Consider the following 18,656-nt stretch of genomic DNA (forward strand, 5'->3'; position numbering starts at 1 on the left):
CCCTCGCACACTGTCTCAAAAATAAAATAAAAACATTAAAAAAATTTACATCTAGGGATACAGAAGATGATTTATTGGAGTGAGGAAAGAAAGTAGGTAAAAATTTTCCATATATTATATATCTTATCCCCATACACAGGCATACCTCGTTTTATTGCACTTTGCTTTTTTACACCTCACAGATAATGCTTTTTTTTTTTTTTTTTTTTTTTTCAATTGAAGGTTTATGGCAACCTATGCTGGGCAAGTCCCTTGGTGCCATTTTTCCAATATCATTTGCTCACTTCATGTCTCTGTGTCACATTTTGGAACTTCCTACAATATTTCAAGCTTTCTCATCATTATTATGTGTTATGGTAATCTGTGATCAGTGACCTTTGATGTTACCACATGGACCACACCCAAATAGATAGTGAACTTAATGGATAAATGATGTGTGTGTTCTGACTGTTCCACTGACTAGCTGTTCCTCCATTTCTCTCCCTCTACTAGGTGCCTCCGTATTCCCCCCCAGACACAACAATATTGAAATTAGGCCAGTTAATTACCCTACAATGGCCTCCAAGTGTTCAAGTGAAAGGAAGAGTCACATACCTCTCACTTAAATCAAAAGCTAGAAATGATTCATCTTAGTGAGGAAGGCAGGTGGAAAGCTGAGATAGGCTGAAAGCTAGGCTTTTTTCACCAGTTAGCCAAATTGTGAATGTAAAGGAAAAGTTTCTGAAAGAAATTAAAGGTGCTAACCCAGTGAACACATAAATGATAAGAAAGTGTAACCACTTTATTGCTGATATGGAGAAAGTTTTTGTGGTTTGGATAGAAGATCAAGCCAGCCACAATATTCCCTTAAACTGAAGACTAATCCTAAGCAAAGTCCTGACTCTCTTCAATTTTATGAAGGCTGAGAGAGGTGAGGAAGTTGCAGAAAAAAAAAAAAATTGAAGATAGCATAAGGTGTCTCATGAGGTTTAAGGAGAGAAGCTGTCTCCATGACATCAAAGTGCAAGGTGAAGTTGCAAGTGCTGTTGTGGAAGCTGCAGCAAGTTGTTCAGATCTTTGTAAGATCATTAGTGAAGGTGGCTACACTAAACAACAGATTTTCAATATAGACAAAATAGCCTTCTATTGGAAGAAGATGCTATTCAGACTTTTCATAACTAAAGAGAGGTCAATGCCCAGCCTCAAAGCTTCAAAGGAAAGGTTGACTTTCTTGTTATGTGCTAATGTAGCTGGAGACTTTAAGTTGAAGGCAATGCTCATTTACCATTCTGAATATCCTAGCTCCCTGAAGAATGATTCTAAATCTACTCTGTCTGTGCTGTATAAATGGAACAACAAAGGCTGGATGACAGCATATCTGTTTACAACATGGTTTACTGAGTATTTTAAGGCTACTGTTGAGGCTGACTGCTCAGAAAAAAAATTCCTTTCAAAATATTGCTGCTCATTGACAATGCACATGGTTATACAAGAGCTCTGATGGAGATGTGCAATGAGATTAATATTGTTTTTGTGCCTGCTAACATAACATCGATCTTGTTGCTCATGGGTCAAGGAAAAATTTAGACTTTCAAGTTTTATGATTAAAAATATGTTTCATAAAGCTATATCTGTCATAGATAGTGATAACCCTGATAGATTTGGTCAAAGTATGTTGAAAACCTTCTGGAAAACATTCACCATTCTGAATGCCATTTGTAATTCATGGGAAGAGGTCAAAATATCAACATGGACAGGAGTTTAGAAGAAGCTGATTCCAACCCTCACGGATGACTTTGAGGAGTTCCAGACTTCAGTGGAGGAAGTCACTGCAAATGTGGTAGAAATAGCAAGAGAACTAGAATTTTCTATCTATTTCTGGTGAAGATGCTGTGAAGATTGTTGTAATGACAAAAAAAAAAAAAAGGATTTAGAATATTACATCAACTTGAATTGACAAAGCAGCTGCAGAGTTTGAGAGGATTGACTAATTCTGAAAGAACTTCAGTGGGTAAAATGCTATCAAACATAATTGCATGCTACAGAGAAATCATTTGCGAAAGAAAAGAGTCAGTAGATACATAAAACTTCATTGTCGGCTTATTTTAAGAAATTGCCACAGGGCGCCTAGGTGACTCAGTAGGTTTAGCAGCTGACTTCGGCTCAGGTGATGATCTAATACTTCGTGGTTTCGTGGTTTCGAGCCCCAGAGCCCCAAGTGGGCTCTGTGCTGACAGCTAGGAGCCTGGAGCCTGCTTTGGATTCTGTGTCTCCCTCTCTCTCTGCCCCTCCCCTACTCGTGCTGTCTCTACCTCTTATAAATAAATAAACTTAAAAAAGATAAAAAAAAAAAAAAAAGAAATTGCCACAGCCACCTGAACCTTCAGCAACCACCACCCTGATCAGTCAGCAGATTTCAGTATGGAGGCCAGACCCTCCACCAGCAAAAAGATTACAACTCCCTGAGAGCTCAGATGATGGTGAGCATTTTTTTTTTTTTTTTTAGCAATAAAGTACTTTTTTTTTTCAACTTTTTTTTGGGACAGAGAGAGACAGAGCATGAACGGGGGAGGGGCAGAGAGAGAGGGAGACACAGAATCGGAAACAGGCTGCAGGCTCCAAGCCATCAGCCCAGAGCCTGACGCGGGGCTCGAACTCACGGACCGCGAGATCGTGACCTGGCTGAAGTCGGACGCTTAACCGACTGCGCCACCCAGGCGCCCCAACAATAAAGTACTTTTTAAATTAAGGTATGTACTTTTTTTAGACATAATGCTATTGCACACTTAAAAGTCTACAGTATAATATAAACATAACTTTTATATGCATGGGGAAACCGAAAATTCATTTGTCTCACTTCACTGCAATACTTGCTTAATTTGGTGGTCTGGAACCAAACCCGCAATATCCCTGAGGTATGTCTGTAATTTCAATTAAGTAAATCATATTACACATATAACATGGTAGTACATATATAATTTATACGCAAATAAGTACATATATCAGAAGTGCATGTTCAAAAATTTTGAACCAAAAGGATGTATAATCAAAACCATTTAGAGACTATTGGCAAACTGCATTGAGTAATCTTGAAATAGTATTAGCAAGATGATGGTGTTGTAAAGTTACAATGTATTTAATAAGAGGATGGATGGATAAGACACTGTTTAACATAAAGAAATACTACAGGGTTCCTGGTGGCTCAGTCAGTTAAGTGACGGACTCTTGATTTCGGCTCAGGTCATGATCTCATGAACTATGATCTATGAACTATGCATCCTGCTTGGGATTCTCTCTCTCCCTCTGTCTTTGCCTCTCTCTCTCAAAATAAATAAATAAACATTAAAAAAAATGAAAAGAAAAAAAATTCCCTCATTAAAAAGAGAAATACATCCAGTATTATAGTTTTAGTTTTATGTCTTAACTTCCTCTGTAATACTGGACAAGTTACTACTTAATCAGTCCTGGCTTCATTTTCTTCTTCTTTTTTTAAAAATTATTTTTAATTAGAAAAACATTTTTTGATGTTTTTATTTATTTTTGAGACAGAGAGGAAGCACCAGCTGGGGAGGGGTAGAGAGAGAGGGGGACAGGAACTGAAGCAGCCTCGGCACTGACAGCTGAGAGCCATGAGTGGTGAGATGACGACCAGAGCCAAAGTCTGCTGAGCCACCCAGGCACTCCACTGGCCTCATTTTCTTCTTATCAAATATGGGGAGTGGGCTAATTTGAGGTTTCATACTTATGCTTACTTATACTGCAGAGGTTTTGATGAATTCCTGTAGAGGCCTGCAAAGGTAAGAGGAAGGGAAAACTACAGGTGAGCTCTAGCCTTGCTATATTGTATCACTACCTAGCTCCCTTTATAGATCAAATGCACAGGATAGGAACATAGGGTCTGTGGAGTAGTTAGGGAGAAGAGAAAAGAAAACCACTAGGCTAGATCATTCCTTAAGATCTTTTTCATTTTAAGGGCAAATAAAATTCTAAGTTATCATCTTTGATATCAAGAACAAAAGTCTTTCTAAATATTAGATTATTATGTCTTAATAAGTATAAAACTCCACAGTGAGGTAAATACAATTAAATATGTGGAAAGCCATTATTAATATACTGTGCTTGATGTAAAATGTAAGGTTGCACTATTACAAATTGGCCTTTAATCAACTTACTTTACAAAGTCAACTATAAGTATAACTTGTATCGTAGCTATATTTTTTCCAAAGTTGTTTTATCAATTTATTAATTTAAATGATTAATCTAACTGGTCATCATGAAAAGAATGAAACCAGAAAAGATCCCAGAGAGAGAAGGAAGAGTTGGTAGGCAGGAATAATTAATAGTGCCCTTAATTGAACAGCTGCAGTTAAGTAGCTCTGACAATACCATGTTTAAAATTTCTGGGGTTGGGCTCCTGGGTGGCTCTGTGGTCCTTGAAATTGAGCCCCTTGTTGGGCTCTGTGCTGACAGCTCAGAGCCTGGAGCCTGCTTTGGATTCTGTGTCTCCCTCTCTCTCTGCTTCTCCCCCACTCATACTCTTTCTCTCTCTCTCTCTCTTAAAAATAAATAAGCATTAAAAAATAAAATTTCTGGGGTCAAAATATTTTGAAATGGACTAGAAATTTGGTTGGCCTATTCTGAACAAATATTTTAACTTTTGTTTAGTCTCTCAAATTAGCTCTATTTGACCTTTGGGACTCCATATTTGTATTTTCCTCAGTTTTATTTACGTGAAAAATTAAGAATATTTTATTTGATTACATGATAATTAATTGGTCACATTTTACACTCCCTTTCTGCCCACTTGATTTTGATTATTTGATTCTGCGGCAGTATTCCCGCTCCCATGACTCTCAGGAAAAGCAATAGTTTACGCTAACAATGCCTCTATGCTGGGCTGAAAAACAAGGGTTTTATTTTTTTAATTATTTTTAATGTTTATTTATTTTTGAGAGAGAGAGAGAGAGACAGAGCATTAACGGGTGAGGGGCAGAGAGAGAGGGAGACACAGAATTGAAGCACCAGGCTCCAGGCTCTGAGCTGTCAGCACAGAGCCCGACCCGGGTTGGAACTCACAGACCGGGAGATCATGACCTGAGACAAAGTCGGATGTTCAACCAACTGAGCCATCCAGGGGCCCCAAAAATCCTACACACCATAATGTCATTTAAGTAATAGCCAGAAACCACTCTTACAGTCCTCTTATTTTCCTTTCAAGGTTGTCTTTTGCATTCAGGGACTGAATGATGGGAGTTATCAATGGGCAAGGTGCATGTAAACTCTCCCAGGAGCTTGTACTGTTTGGAGCCTACTTAGCACCCTGACTCCACTTGAAGACAAGACACACCTTCCAAAGGACTTTGTACATTGCTCACATTCCGTACCATTCTACCGAATGGTTAAAATACATCCCTAGGGTTGCTGGGGTGACTCAGCCCGTTGAGCATCTGACTTTTGATTTCATCCCAGGGTTCAGGAATCGAGCCCCACCCCTCGCAAGAGTCTCTCTCTTCCTCTGCCCCGCTCCCCCCTCTTCCCCCAAAAAGTACATCCTTAATCACCCACTCTGGTTTGAAATTTACACATACAAAAATACAGGTCGCCCTTAATCTGTGCTATAATCTATTCTATTTCCGACCCTGTTAAAAAAAGACCAAAACAACACGGAATCCCAAACACATACTCTACACCGAGGTACACTAGAATTTAAAGATTAAGACTGACCTCTTCATAGCTACCCAGTTTCAGCGCCCCGGTCGGATCCCAATCTCGGTTGATTTCCTCCAGCCCCACCTCCAGGTCAGTGGGACAGATTTCTTGCTCCGCCCCTTTTCTCACAACCAATGGGGCGCGCCTCACCACCCGTAGGCCACAACCCCATTTACCGCCCCTCCCAGCGCCTCTGGCTGGGCTGGCCGTGTAGCCCCCCTCCTCTTTTTTTTTTTTTTTTTTTTTTTTTTTTTTTGGGCCAGGCGCATGCGCACTCTCATCGGGCCCTGGAGAGACGCTTAGGGATCGATTTTCTTCTCCTTTCTTTCCCCAGTCGCGCGACTCTCCAAAACCCTTTCCGCCCTACTGTTGCTGAGGATTCCCCTCCTAGTGAGAGAAGGGGTTGCTCTAGTCTTGAGTGCGTCAGTATCCGGATGTGGAGCCGCTCTCGCCCGGCGGGGACTCTGTGGCGGGGCGGAGCGCGGCGGCGTGCGTGGGGGCACAGAGAAGGGGGCCCGTGGGCCCGGGCGCTCGCCGGACGCTGGGAGGTACCACCGCTGCCCACGGGGGAGGAGACGGCGCCGGCACTCGGGCGCCCACCCCGGATCGAGGGGCTGGGGGAGAAAAAAGGCCGACAGTTAAGCTTGCTCCCCGCTGCCCCCGCCGTCCCCCCCGGGCTAGCCTCCCCCGGCCCCCTGCGCTCCCCGCGCTCCCGGCCGGGGGAGAGCGTGGTTTCCTGGCGGCCGTCGCTGTAGCCCGGCCGGGGAGCCCGGAGGAAGCGGGGGAGTCCCCGCCCACGGCCCCCTCCCCTCTGCCCGCCCGCCGCCGCCGCCTCTGAGCCGCTGCGGTCCGGCCTCCAGTCCGAGCGGGGGGCGCGGCGGCGGCGGCGACGGCTGGAGAGCGGCTGTGGGCTTGTCGGGGACCGCGCCGCCGCCCCCGTGAGTTATTCCCACGTCCCCCGGGGCTCGCTGCCGCTCCCGCCGGCGCCGAGAGTCCGGCCCGGGCCCAACTCCCTCACGGGCCCACCGGCGGCGGCGGCGGCGGCGGCGGCAGAGCCCACCGCCCGGGCCCCGATGAGTAACTCCCGGAATAACCGGGTGATGGTGGAAGGGGTCGGGGCCCGGGTGGTGCGCGGCCCGGACTGGAAGTGGGGGAAGCAGGACGGCGGCGAGGGCCATGTGGGCACGGTCCGGAGCTTCGAGAGCCCCGAGGAGGTGGTGGTGGTGTGGGACAACGGCACCGCCGCCAACTACCGCTGCTCTGGGGCCTACGACCTGCGCATCTTGGATAGCGCGCCCACGGGTAAGTCTTGGCCCCTGGCCCAGGGTCTGCGCGTGTGCGGGGAACGGGCGAGGCCCGGTGGGCGTCGGGACGCCTGGGAGAAGCTCGAGATGGAAAGGGAGAGAGCCAAAGGGATTTTGGGTTCAGTACCTCGTAAACAAAAACTTGCCGAAAAGACACCGCTACCCCCACGGGAAATGATGGCTGCACCGTCACCAGGATGCTTTCAAGCCTGGAGGGCACAAAGCACCGGGAAAACAACAGACCGTTCCCCTCCTCCTCCTTCTCTAGGGAAAGGGTCTGGAGAGGCCTGTCTAATAAGCCATTGAAATTAATCAGCCACCGAGTGATAACTGTCTGAAGAGAGGCTTGCCTAGCCATATGGTCTTTAGTTGACGGGTTACAATTGCCGAGGGGCTTCTGGTACCTCGGATTGTTGAAATGCCAATTATATATGCATGCATGTATGTATGTATGTATGTATGTACGTAACGTACGTACATTTGTATGTATGGCCTCCTGTAACACATAGAAAGACAGACTTGGAATTAAGTAGCCGAATGTTAATTGGGACTTTGTAGAATGATTTTTCACCTCAATTGGTTCATTATCAGTAGAGGGAAAAACAGTCTAAGCTGCTGAACCATTTCTTTGTGTTAAATACTTTTTCCAAGTGGATTAGACGCCAGATTTTTTTGTGTGTAAGGTTATGTCAGAGACTTACCCATTCACAGGAGTCAGTTTGATTCACAAAATTTCGGGGATCTGTTATTGACTCTAGAATTTTTATGTAATGGGGTAAACTGAACTTTATTTTATTGGATTATTTTAATCAAGGCTATATTTATAGATTTGTCCATGATATCTATTTAGTTGAAAATAATTCAAATTTAAAATTTGTTACTTTTCAGAATGCATAAAGAAGCTACTTTAAAAAAGTTGAGGTATCATTGACATACTAGTTTTACATGTATACATAACGATTCGATATTTGTATATATTGCAAAACGATCATCCCAGTAAGTTTAGTTAACCTCTATCACCATCCGTAGTTGTAAAATTTTTTTTCCTTTGTAATGGGAACTTGTAAGATTTACTCTCTTAGCAAGTTTCAAATATTCACTACAGTGTTATTAATTGTAGTCATCATGTACACTTTACATCCCATGACTTATTTATTTTATGACTGAAAGTTTGTACCTTTTGACACCCATCACCCGTTTCACCCACTCTCACTCACCTCTGGTAACTACCAATCTGTTCTTTGTATCTATGAGCTTGTTGTTTTGTTTTGTTTTGTTTTTAGATTCCATGTATAAATGAGATCATACAGTATCTGTCTCTCACTGTGTTTTATTTTATTTCACTTAGCACAGTGCTCTCAGGGTCCATCCATGTTGTTGCAAATGGCACGATTTAATTCTTTTTTATGGCTGAGTAACATTTCATTATATATATATATATATATAAAATGGAAAGAAATGTAAGGAAGTAAAGGATAAAGAAAATGTGCCATATATATATATATATATATATATATGGCATATATATATATGCCATATATATATATATATATGCCGTATATATATATATATATATATATATATATATATATATATGGCACGTTTTCTTTATCCTTTCATCCATTATTTTTATGGCCATATATTTATATGCCATATATATATATATATATATATATATATATATGGCACATTTTCTTTATCCTTTCATCCATTGATGGACATTTAGGTTGTAAGAAAGTAAAGGATAAAGAAATATATATATATATATATATATATATATATATATATATGGCACATTTTCTTTATCCTTTCATCCATTATTTTTATGGCCATATATTTATATGCCATATATATATATGGCACATTTTCTTTATCCTTTCATCCATTGATGGACATTTAGGTTGTTTCCTTGTCTTGGCTATTGTAAATAATGTTGCAGTGAACATGGGAATGCATATATCATTTTGAATTAGTGTTTTCATTTTCTTCGATTAGTTACCCAGAAGTATTGCTGGATCCTATAGTAGTTCTATTTTTAATCTTTTGAGGCACTTTTCCACATTGGCTACACACATTTATGTTCCCACTAACAGAGAACATCCTTGTTTTTGTCCATATCCTTGCCAATGCTTGTTATTTCTTGTCTTTTTGATAGTAGCTGTTCTAACAAATGTGAGGTGATACCTCATTTGTGGTTTTGATATGCATTTTTGTGATAGTGATGTTGAGCATTTTTTCATGTGTCTTGTTGGCCATCTGTATGTCTTTGAAAAAATGCCTCTTTAGATCCTCTGTCCATTTTTTTTTTAAGTTTATTTATTTTGAGTAAGAGAGTGTGAGCAGGGGAGGGGCAGAGAGAGAGAGAGAGAGAGAGAGAGGGAGAGAGAGAGAGAATCCCAAGTAGGCTATGCGCTATCAATGCTATCAGTGCAGAGCCCAACCCGGGCTCGTTCTCACAAACTGTGAGATCATGACCTGAGCTGAAGTTAGACACTTAACCGACTGAGCCAGCCAGGCACCCTCTCTATGTTTTAATCAGATTTTTTTTTTTTTTTTTTTTTTTGCTGTTGAATTGTGCGGGTTCTTTATGTATTTTAGATATTAATCCCTTATATGTATTACTTGCAAGTATTTTCTCCCATTCAGTAAGTTGCTCTTTCCTTTCGTTGATTGTTTCCTTTGCTGTTTAGTGGCTTTTTAGTTTGATGTATTCTCACTTGTTCATTTTTGCTTTCGTTGCTTTTGGCATCAAGTCCAACAAATTCATTGCCAAAATCATTGTTAAAGAGCTTACTTCCTATGTGTTCTTCTAGGAGTTTTATGGTTTCATGTCTTAATGCTAAAGTCTTTAATACATTTTGAGTTAATTTATAAGTAAGCTACTTCTACGGCTTGATTGAGTTTGACAAAGCTTAACAAATCTGAAATGGGTTTACATTTATTATTAGCAGCAACAGAAAGGAAACTAACACAGGCCAACTCAGTTTTTTTGAACAGATAATTCATAAAATTGTGTTTCTTAGCTGGCTTTTTAAACATTGAGAAGAATGAATATGCATGCCCCAAAGAAAAGATTCAACAGTACAAAAAGGGATAGCTATTGATATCACCTTCTTGTGTATTCTTACATAATACTCTATTTATTGGAAGCATATTTATTAACATACTGTAAATCTACTGCCTTTTAAAGGTACAAATGGTAGTACACTATATTCTCTTCTGCACTTTTGTTTCTTTCACTTAATAGTACATATTGGGAATTGTTCCATGTTATTAGCACATATAGGTCTACCTTATTCTTTCATAACTGCATAGTATACCAGTTGACTGGATGTAATAATTTATTTAATGTGTTTTATTGATGGGCATTTATATTGTTTCAGGTCTTATTTACAATGATGCAGTGAATAAATCCTATGCATATGTACTGAGTACTTTTTTTAATTTAAAAAACATTTTTTTAATGTTTATTTACTTTTGAGAGAGAGAGAGAGGGAGGGAGGGAGGGAGTGGGGGAGGGGAAGAGAGAGAGAGAGACACAGAACCTGAAGCAGGCTCCAGGCTCTGAGCTGTCAGCGATAGAGCACGACGCAGGGCTTGAACTCAGCCAACTGAGAGATCATGACCTGAGCCGAAATTGGACACTCAACTGGCTAAGCCACCCAGGCACCCCAGTGCTGACTACTTCTAATGTGGAATTGCTAGATCAACGGGTACACATACTTAACATTTTGATAGATGTTGGTTAACTGCTGTCTAAAGACATTTTACCACTTTACACTCTCAACAACACTGTATGAGGCATATACCTGTTTCTGCACACTCTTAAAATTTTATCATGCTAGTTCAAGCTAAAGTTTGACCACAACTAAATAATTTGGAGGCATCTTGGTATCAGTAATTGCAGGTTTATGGGGAAATTTAAATATCTTTCCAGGGTAAAGTGTAACAAATCCTATACTACAGCAGTTTTTGAAGGGATGTTAATGTTGTCTGTGTGTTTTGTGGTATGGAGTATATCTGTCATAAATAGTTTCATTATCTTTTATAAAAGCAGGTGTTTTTAGAGGTAATTTTTTTAAAATCTCAGTTTAATTTACATGACTTTATACATTTAATTTGTTATATGTAACAATTCATCTTGTTCATCTGATTATTTTAGCAGATGTTTTAAAAGCATTTCTAGGGACGCCTGGGTGGCTCAGTCAGTTGAGTGTCCGACTTCAGCTCAGGTCATGATCTCACAGTCTGTGGGCTCGAGCCCCACATCGGGCTCTGTGCTGATGGCTCAGAGCCTGGAGCCTGCTTCCGATTCTGTGTCTCCCTCTCTCTCTGCCCCTTCCCTGATCATGCTGTCTCTCTCTGTCTCAAAAATAAAAACATTAAGAAAAAAAAATTAAAAAAAAGCATTTCTAGATACAGGATAGCTAGCCTTCTTATGCAGTGCTGTTGAAATATTTTAATTTCTATGATTTAATTTCTTCACTTTTGTTTTCCTTAAAGGATTGAACAGATCACAAGTTCTTAGATCTAATTTTGCCCCAGGACTATAATACTACTTTCAATTTTTTTTCTCTTTTTTCTTCAAAATATTTAACAATTAATATCTGTTGGTACTTTATTATATTCTTGAGATTTATTAAATATTACATTTATATTGTACTTGATATTTATTTACATAATAGTTAAAAATAAATTTAACCTTTTTGAAATAATTTCAGGTTTACAAAAATTATAAAATTAGTAAAAAGAGTTCCTTTTTGCCCTTGCTCATCTTCTTCAGATGTTAACAGCTTACAAAGTACAATTACTGAAACCAGAAAAATAACATTAATATTATACTATTAACTAATGTACAGACCTTATTAAGATTTCATCAGTTGTCCTACTAATGTCTTTTTTCTGGTCCAGGATCCAATCCAGGATCACTCATTGCATATAGTAATTGAGCTGCATATGAACTGTCAAATTCTCCAGCTTGTCGGTCTTTATTCTTCTATTTTTTCACTTTATCAAAGTTCTTAATGTTTTGAGTTTTCTTTGTTCCAAACAGCAGCTCAAAGTTCCAGTCATTCTATACTGTTGAAGCCAAGCTTTGCCGTTGACAGAGATATGACATTGTCGTATCTAAACTATCAGATCTTACCCAAAATTCAAATTACTGAAAACTTACCTCATATATGTCAAGCTTCTTTTGTTTTATTGGTTAGGGGCAACATAGATAATTGCATTACCAGGTGTGGGAGAAAATTTTCAGTTAGAAGTTAGAAGACAGCTAGCTGACTTTTTTCTTTATGTATGAGATATATGGATTAGATCAATTTAAATAAAAATTTTCTTCTAGCTTTAAAAGTTTGATTTGATGTAAATAGTAAAGAACTAATAACTATTTATATAGCTGGCTCAACTAACCTGGAAATATAAATTAAGAAAAGATATCTTTTACCTCACCCCAGTCAGACTGACAAAAATTTAAAGTCTAAAAGTAGTATGTATTGATAAAGAATATGGGGAAATCAGAACTCTCAGGTTATTGGTGGGACAGAAAATTGATACAACCACTTTGAGAAGCAATTTGGCAGTCTTGTAAACTTTACAAATGCACATATCCTGCAACTGAGAAAATCTTTTAAGTGTATGTCCATGAGATCCTCAGGCACAAATCTGTAAAGAGGTTATGTATAGAGAAATTCATTGTAGTATTTATAAAACCAATAATTTGGTAACTACTAAAAGTTTATATGTAATTTGTATATAATGTTACATGAGTCTCATACAGTAAAATATTAGTTAAAATGAAAAAATTAGTGTATATTTACCAATTATATGTTGAGTGAAAAAAAGTAGGTTTCAAAGAATTACCATAGGGGTGCCTGGGTGGCTCAGTTGGATAAGTGTCTGACCCTTATTTCAGCTCATGTCTTGATCTCACTGTTCGTGAGATTGAGCTGGAGTGGGGCTCTGTGCTGTCAGTTTGGGATTCGCTCTCCCTCCCTTTCTCCCTCCCTTTCCCTCTCTCTCCCTCTCCCTTTCCCTCTCTCTCCCTCTCCCTTTCTCTCTCTCCCCCTCCCTTTCACTCTCTCTCCCCCTCCCTTTCTCTCTCTCTCCCTCCCCCTCCCTTTCTCTCTCTCTCCCTCCCCCTCCCTTTCTCTCTCTCCCTTTCTCTCTCTCCCTTTCTCTCTCTCCCTCTCTCTCTCTCCCTCTCCCTTTCTCTCTCTGCCTCTCACCTGCTTGTGTGTGCATGTACACTCTCAACAAATAAAAAAAAAAAAAAACTTTAAAAAAAGACACCAGACTCAAAATTACATATAAAAAACCAAAAACCACAAAGAATTACTGTAGATAACACTGTGCTTCTTATGTAAAATTTAAATACTGAAAATTATGGAAGAAATATATGTGGAAAAAGGGTAAATAAACACTTAGGCTGGAAGGATCCAGCCTTCAGCATGGTATTTTGGTATTTTGCTTATATTCAGAATTTTTTGTTTTGTTTTGTTTTGTTTTTTAAATGAGAGCAAGGGGCACCTGGGTGGCTCAGTCTGTTAAGCGTCTGACTCTTGACTTGGGCTCAGGTCATGATCTCACGGTTTGTGGGTTCGAGCCCTGCATCAGGCTCTGTGTTGATAGTGCAGAGCCTGTTTCAGATTCTGTCTCCCCTGCTTTCTGACCCTTCCCTGCTTGCTCTCTATCTTTCTCTCAAAATAAATAAAAATAAACTTAAAAAATGTTTTTAGGGGCGCCTGGGTGGCTCAGTCGGTTAAGCGTCCGACTTCAGCTCAGGTCAGGATCTCGCGGTCCGTGAGTTTGAGCCCCGCATCCGGCTCTGGGCTGATGGCTCAGAGCCTGGAGCCTGCTTCGGATTCTGTGTCTCTCTCTCTGCCCCTCCCCCGTTCATGCTCTGTCTCTCTCTGTCTCAAAAATAAATAAAACGTTAAAAAAAAAATTAAAAAAAATGTTTTTAAAAAGGAGAGCAGTATGGTTTTTCTTCATTGTTTTAGAAAATCTTAGTTTAATATATTAGTAAATCAGGTCTGATTCTAAATTCAGTTTGATCTCATTCTTGATTTTGCTAGATGCTTTAGCTTTTAGGAGACCTCATAAAGATAGATAATCCAAAGCGATGAAGTGCATTTCTGAGTATATTATACTGGTTTTTAAGCTTTTATGTCTTGGCTTCAAACCCACTCTCTGTATTCTACCCTGTGAGGCTGGGATGGCTTCTGCATGTGTTTTTTTGCCAGCTGGATCCTTGCTGGCTCTGCCAATAGGGAGCGCTCAAAGGAGACTGGAAGGCTAGAGTGGGAGAAGGAACTTGCTGTTTTCTGTTTTTCTTGCTTTCTTTTGGCATCATCTCATCTAGCAGAATTTCAGTATCAGTATTTGATTCCAGGTTACTTCCAATATAACCAGAAACATCATCAGTGTGTCCCCACTCAGTGACACCAGCACCAGCCAGTCACAACGCCTTTATAAAGGTCTGGATCCTACCCCTATAGAATCCCTCCTTTAGTAATCCCATTTTTTTTTCATTGTTTCCCTATTTCTAGAAGTGGTGGATTGGTGTAGTTTATGTCTCCTTACTGGACTGTAACTAATACAGTATCTTCATTAAATCTCAATCTTATTTTTCTATTCCATTTACCAGTTAAGTAAAATTTTTTATTGAAATTTAGCTAGTAATTTTGTTTTTTCTGATGCTAGTCATTTCTTACATATGAATTAGAAGGTGTGTTAGTTTTATATTTTGAATCCGTGAATTCTGAATTTACTGAATTTAAAATGAAGTGAAATATTATTTTAAGGATGTGGGTATAAAAATTTATTCATGATATGCATCATTGGTATTAAAGACCATATAATGATGTTTTGAAACCTCTCTAAACACCAGTTTTCACTTTGCTTATTCTAGTTTCTTTTGGACAGCATTTATTTTCTCATGTCATCTTTACCTGGGACACATTAAATAGATGTAGTTAAAAAAAAAGGCTTCTAAGGGGCATACCACTAACACCTACTTTTCATCACAGAAAAGGTGTGCAATTTTGAACCATTTATTTTTCATTTATTTATTTTGTAAATGAAAAATATGGAACTCATTCTTAATTTTGCCTTTTAAGCCCTTTGTCTCAAGATAATCAACAGCATGCTGTTTTATGTTACTAGCATACATTCCACAAATCTGCTTAAGTAGGCACAAAAAAGTTGCAGCATGTCTTAATGTACCAGAGGTGAGCAACATTGTTAGGACCCGTTGCTCTCAAACCCCCTCACCTCTAGGACACCTGTGTTCTCTGTGTGAGGGGTGAGTTTTTGTGTGGACTCCCTGAGGGTGCTGGTGTCAGCTCAGTGATTTACAATTAGTGAAACTTAATCTCAATCTTAATATTTTTAGAGAAAAAATAAATATAAAAGTTTCAGTGGAAATCCAAACCCCCCCCTTTTTTTTCCAAATGCTTGGGACCAAGTGTATACTTCTGGATTTTAGAACTATAATATGGTATGTGTGCAACATAGTACATAACATCCACTTTGAGGTCCACAGCAGTACCATGTAATCAAGTAAATTAACATTTCTTCAGGGAAGCATATGAATAATTATACTACCGGGATGATAAAGACTACATACTATATATAGCCTCTTGTTTGTTCAGATCAAGGTTTATGACTAACTGGAGTTTGCTGCTAACTTACAAAAACACTTGGAGTTTGGCATTATAGATAAGACATTGTGGACTTTGATTTTCTCTTGCATTTCACAGAATCTTGTTCTATATACCCTGAGCATGTACCTCACTGTGGAAACCATTGCTCTAAGTCACCTAGCAAGAGCTTATGCATTTTAAGTATCTATGGGAAAATGGCCTTTTTTTTTTTTTTTTTTTTTTGTTTTTAAGAACAGTTCTCCTTTTTTTTTTTTTTAATTTTTTATGTTTATTTACTTTTCAGAGAGAGACAGAGACAGAGTGTGAGCAGGGGAGGGTCAGAGAGAGAGGGAGACACAGAATCCGAAGCAGGCTCCAGGCTCTGAGCTGTCTGCACAGAGCCAGATGTGGGGCTCGAACCCACAAACTGCAAGATCATGACCTGAGCCAAAGTCAGAGGCTTAACTGACTGAGCTACCCAGGAGCCCCAAGAACATTTCTCCTTCTTATAACTCATTTCTTTACTCACACATTTTCGTATGTCCCTACATCATTTAGCTTGCCTCTTCTACCATTTTATCTGGATTACAGTGATAGAACATTGCCTCCATTGGAACTAGGAACATAGCAACGATTTTTATTTATTTTTTAATGTTTTACTTTGAGAGTGAGAGAGTGTGAGTGGGGGAGGGTCAGAGACAGAGGGAGACATAGAATCCGAAGCAGATTCCAGGCTCTGAGCTGTCATCACAGAGCCTGATGTGGAGCTCAAACCCACGAACTTCGAGATCATGACCTGAGTCAAAGTCAGATGCTTAACCAACTGAGCCACCCAGGTGCTCCTTTATTTTTATTTTTTTTAAATTGAAATATAGTTGACATAGTGTTATATCAGTTTCAGGTGTACAACAGTGATTCAGCAATTCTGTAGTTACTCATGCTCACCATGGTGAGTGTAGTTATCATCTGTTATCATACGAAGTTATTACTGCATTATTGACTATATTCCCTATACTGTACTTTTCATCTCTGAGTTATTTATTTTCTAACTGGAAATTTGTACCTCTTTAAACCCCTTCACCTATTTTGCCTATCCCCCTACCCCTCTCCCTCTGGCAACCACTAGTTCTGTATGAGTGTGTGTCCCTTTTATGTTGTTGTTTTTTATTCTTTTTTTTTTTTTTTTTTTTTTTTTTTTAGGTTTCATATATAAATGAGATCATACGATATTTGTCTTTTTTTGGTCTGACTTATTTTACTCGGCATAATACCCTCTAGATCCATCCATGTTGTTGTGAATGGCGACTTTATTTTTTTTTATGGCCTAGTAGTTTTCCATTGTACATGTCTACCACATCACGTTTATCCATTCATCTATCATTAGACATGTAGGTTGCTTCTATATATTAGCTATTGTAAATAGTGCTGCAGTAAAAATAAGGGTGCATGTATCTTTTTGTATTAGTAAGTGTTTTCATTTTTCTTTTTAAAATAACTTTATTTAGTTTTTTAATGTTTATTTTTGCAGGAGAGAGAGAGACAGAGCATGAGCGGGTGAGGGGCAGAGGGAGAGGGAGGCACAGAATCTGAACTGGGTTCAAGGCTTTGAGCTGTCAGCGCAAAGCCGGACAGGGGGCTTGAACTCACAAACCACAAGATCATGACCTGAGCCGAAGTCAGATGCTTAACTGACTGAGCCACCCAGGTGCCCCAAATAATTTTTTTTTAAGTTTATTCATTTTGAGAGAGACACAGCGCGAGTCAGGGAGGGACAGAGAGGGAGAGAGAGAGAGAATCCGAGGGTGGCTGCATGCTGCCAGTGGAGAACCTGATGCAGGTCTCAAACCCACAAAACATGAGATCGTGATTGAGCTGAAACCAAGAATTGGATGCTTAACCTACTGAGCCATCCAGGAGCCATCTTTGGGTAATACCCAACAGTGGAATTACTGGATCATATGGTAATTCTAGTTTTAATTTTTTGAGGAACCTCCATACTGTTTTCCGTTCTGGTTGCACCAGCTTACATTCCCACCAACAGTGCATGAGAGTCCCTTTTCATCACATCCTTGCCAGCACTTGTTATTTCCTATCTTTTCGGTACTAGCCGTTCTGACTGGTGTGATTGTTGTTTTGATTTGCATTTCTGGATGATTAGTGATGCTGAGCATCTTTTCATGTGTCTGTTGGCCATCTGTATGCCTTCTTTTGAAAAATGTCTATTTAGGTCCTCTGCCTATTTTTTTATTGTATTGTTTTGATGTTAAGTTTGATGTATTTTTTATATAGTTTGGATATTAACCCTTTACTGGATGTATCATTTGCAAATATCTTCTCTCATTCATAGGTTGCCTTTTCATTTTGTTGATGGTTTTCTTTGCTGTAAAAGCCTTTTATTTAGTGTGATGTAGTACCAATGGTTTATTTTTGCTTATGTTTCCTTTGCCTGAGGAGACAAATACAGAAAAATGTTGCGTTTTCTTCCACAAATTCTAATGGTTTGGGGTCTTATATTTAGATTTTTAATCTAGTTTGAATTTATTTTCATGTATGGTGTAAGAAAGTTGTCCAGTTTCATTCTTTTGCATGTAGCTGTTCAGTTTTCCTAGCACCATTTATTCAAGAGACTTTTTCTTTTCTCTGTTGTATATTCTTGGTGTCTTTTGTAGTAGATTAATTGACCATATAAGTGGGGGTTTATTTCTTGATTTTCTATTATGTTCCATCGATCTTGTCTGTTTTCATACCAGTACTATATTGTTTTGATTACTATAACTTTGTAGTGTGGCTTGAAGTCTGGGATTGTGATACTCGTAGTTTTGTTTCTTCTTTCTCAAGATTGCTCTGGCTATCTGGGATCTTCTGTGGTTCCATACAGATTTTAGGATTATTTGTTCTACCTCTGAAAAATGCTGTTGGTATTTTGGTTAAGGATTACATTAAATCTGTCGATTACTTTGGGTAGTATAGACATTTTAACAATATTCATTCTTCCAGTCTATGAGCATGGTATTTCTTT

General features: G+C 39.3%; 1 protein-coding gene across 1 annotated transcript in view; it reads left to right on the forward strand.

Moving 5' to 3' along the window:
* Window positions 1–6,549: 6,549 nt before the first annotated feature.
* MIB1 (MIB E3 ubiquitin protein ligase 1) overlaps window positions 6,550–18,656 on the forward strand; it is a 125,533-nt gene continuing 113,426 nt past the window's right edge. The window contains exon 1 of the mRNA XM_042909865.1: window positions 6,550–6,990. Coding sequence (XP_042765799.1) covers window positions 6,762–6,990 — 229 coding nt within the window. The 5' untranslated portion in view covers window positions 6,550–6,761. The remainder of the gene's footprint in view (window positions 6,991–18,656) is intronic.

This window comes from Panthera leo, chromosome D3 (genome assembly GCF_018350215.1).
Source record: "Panthera leo isolate Ple1 chromosome D3, P.leo_Ple1_pat1.1, whole genome shotgun sequence".
NCBI lineage: Eukaryota > Metazoa > Chordata > Mammalia > Carnivora > Felidae > Panthera > Panthera leo.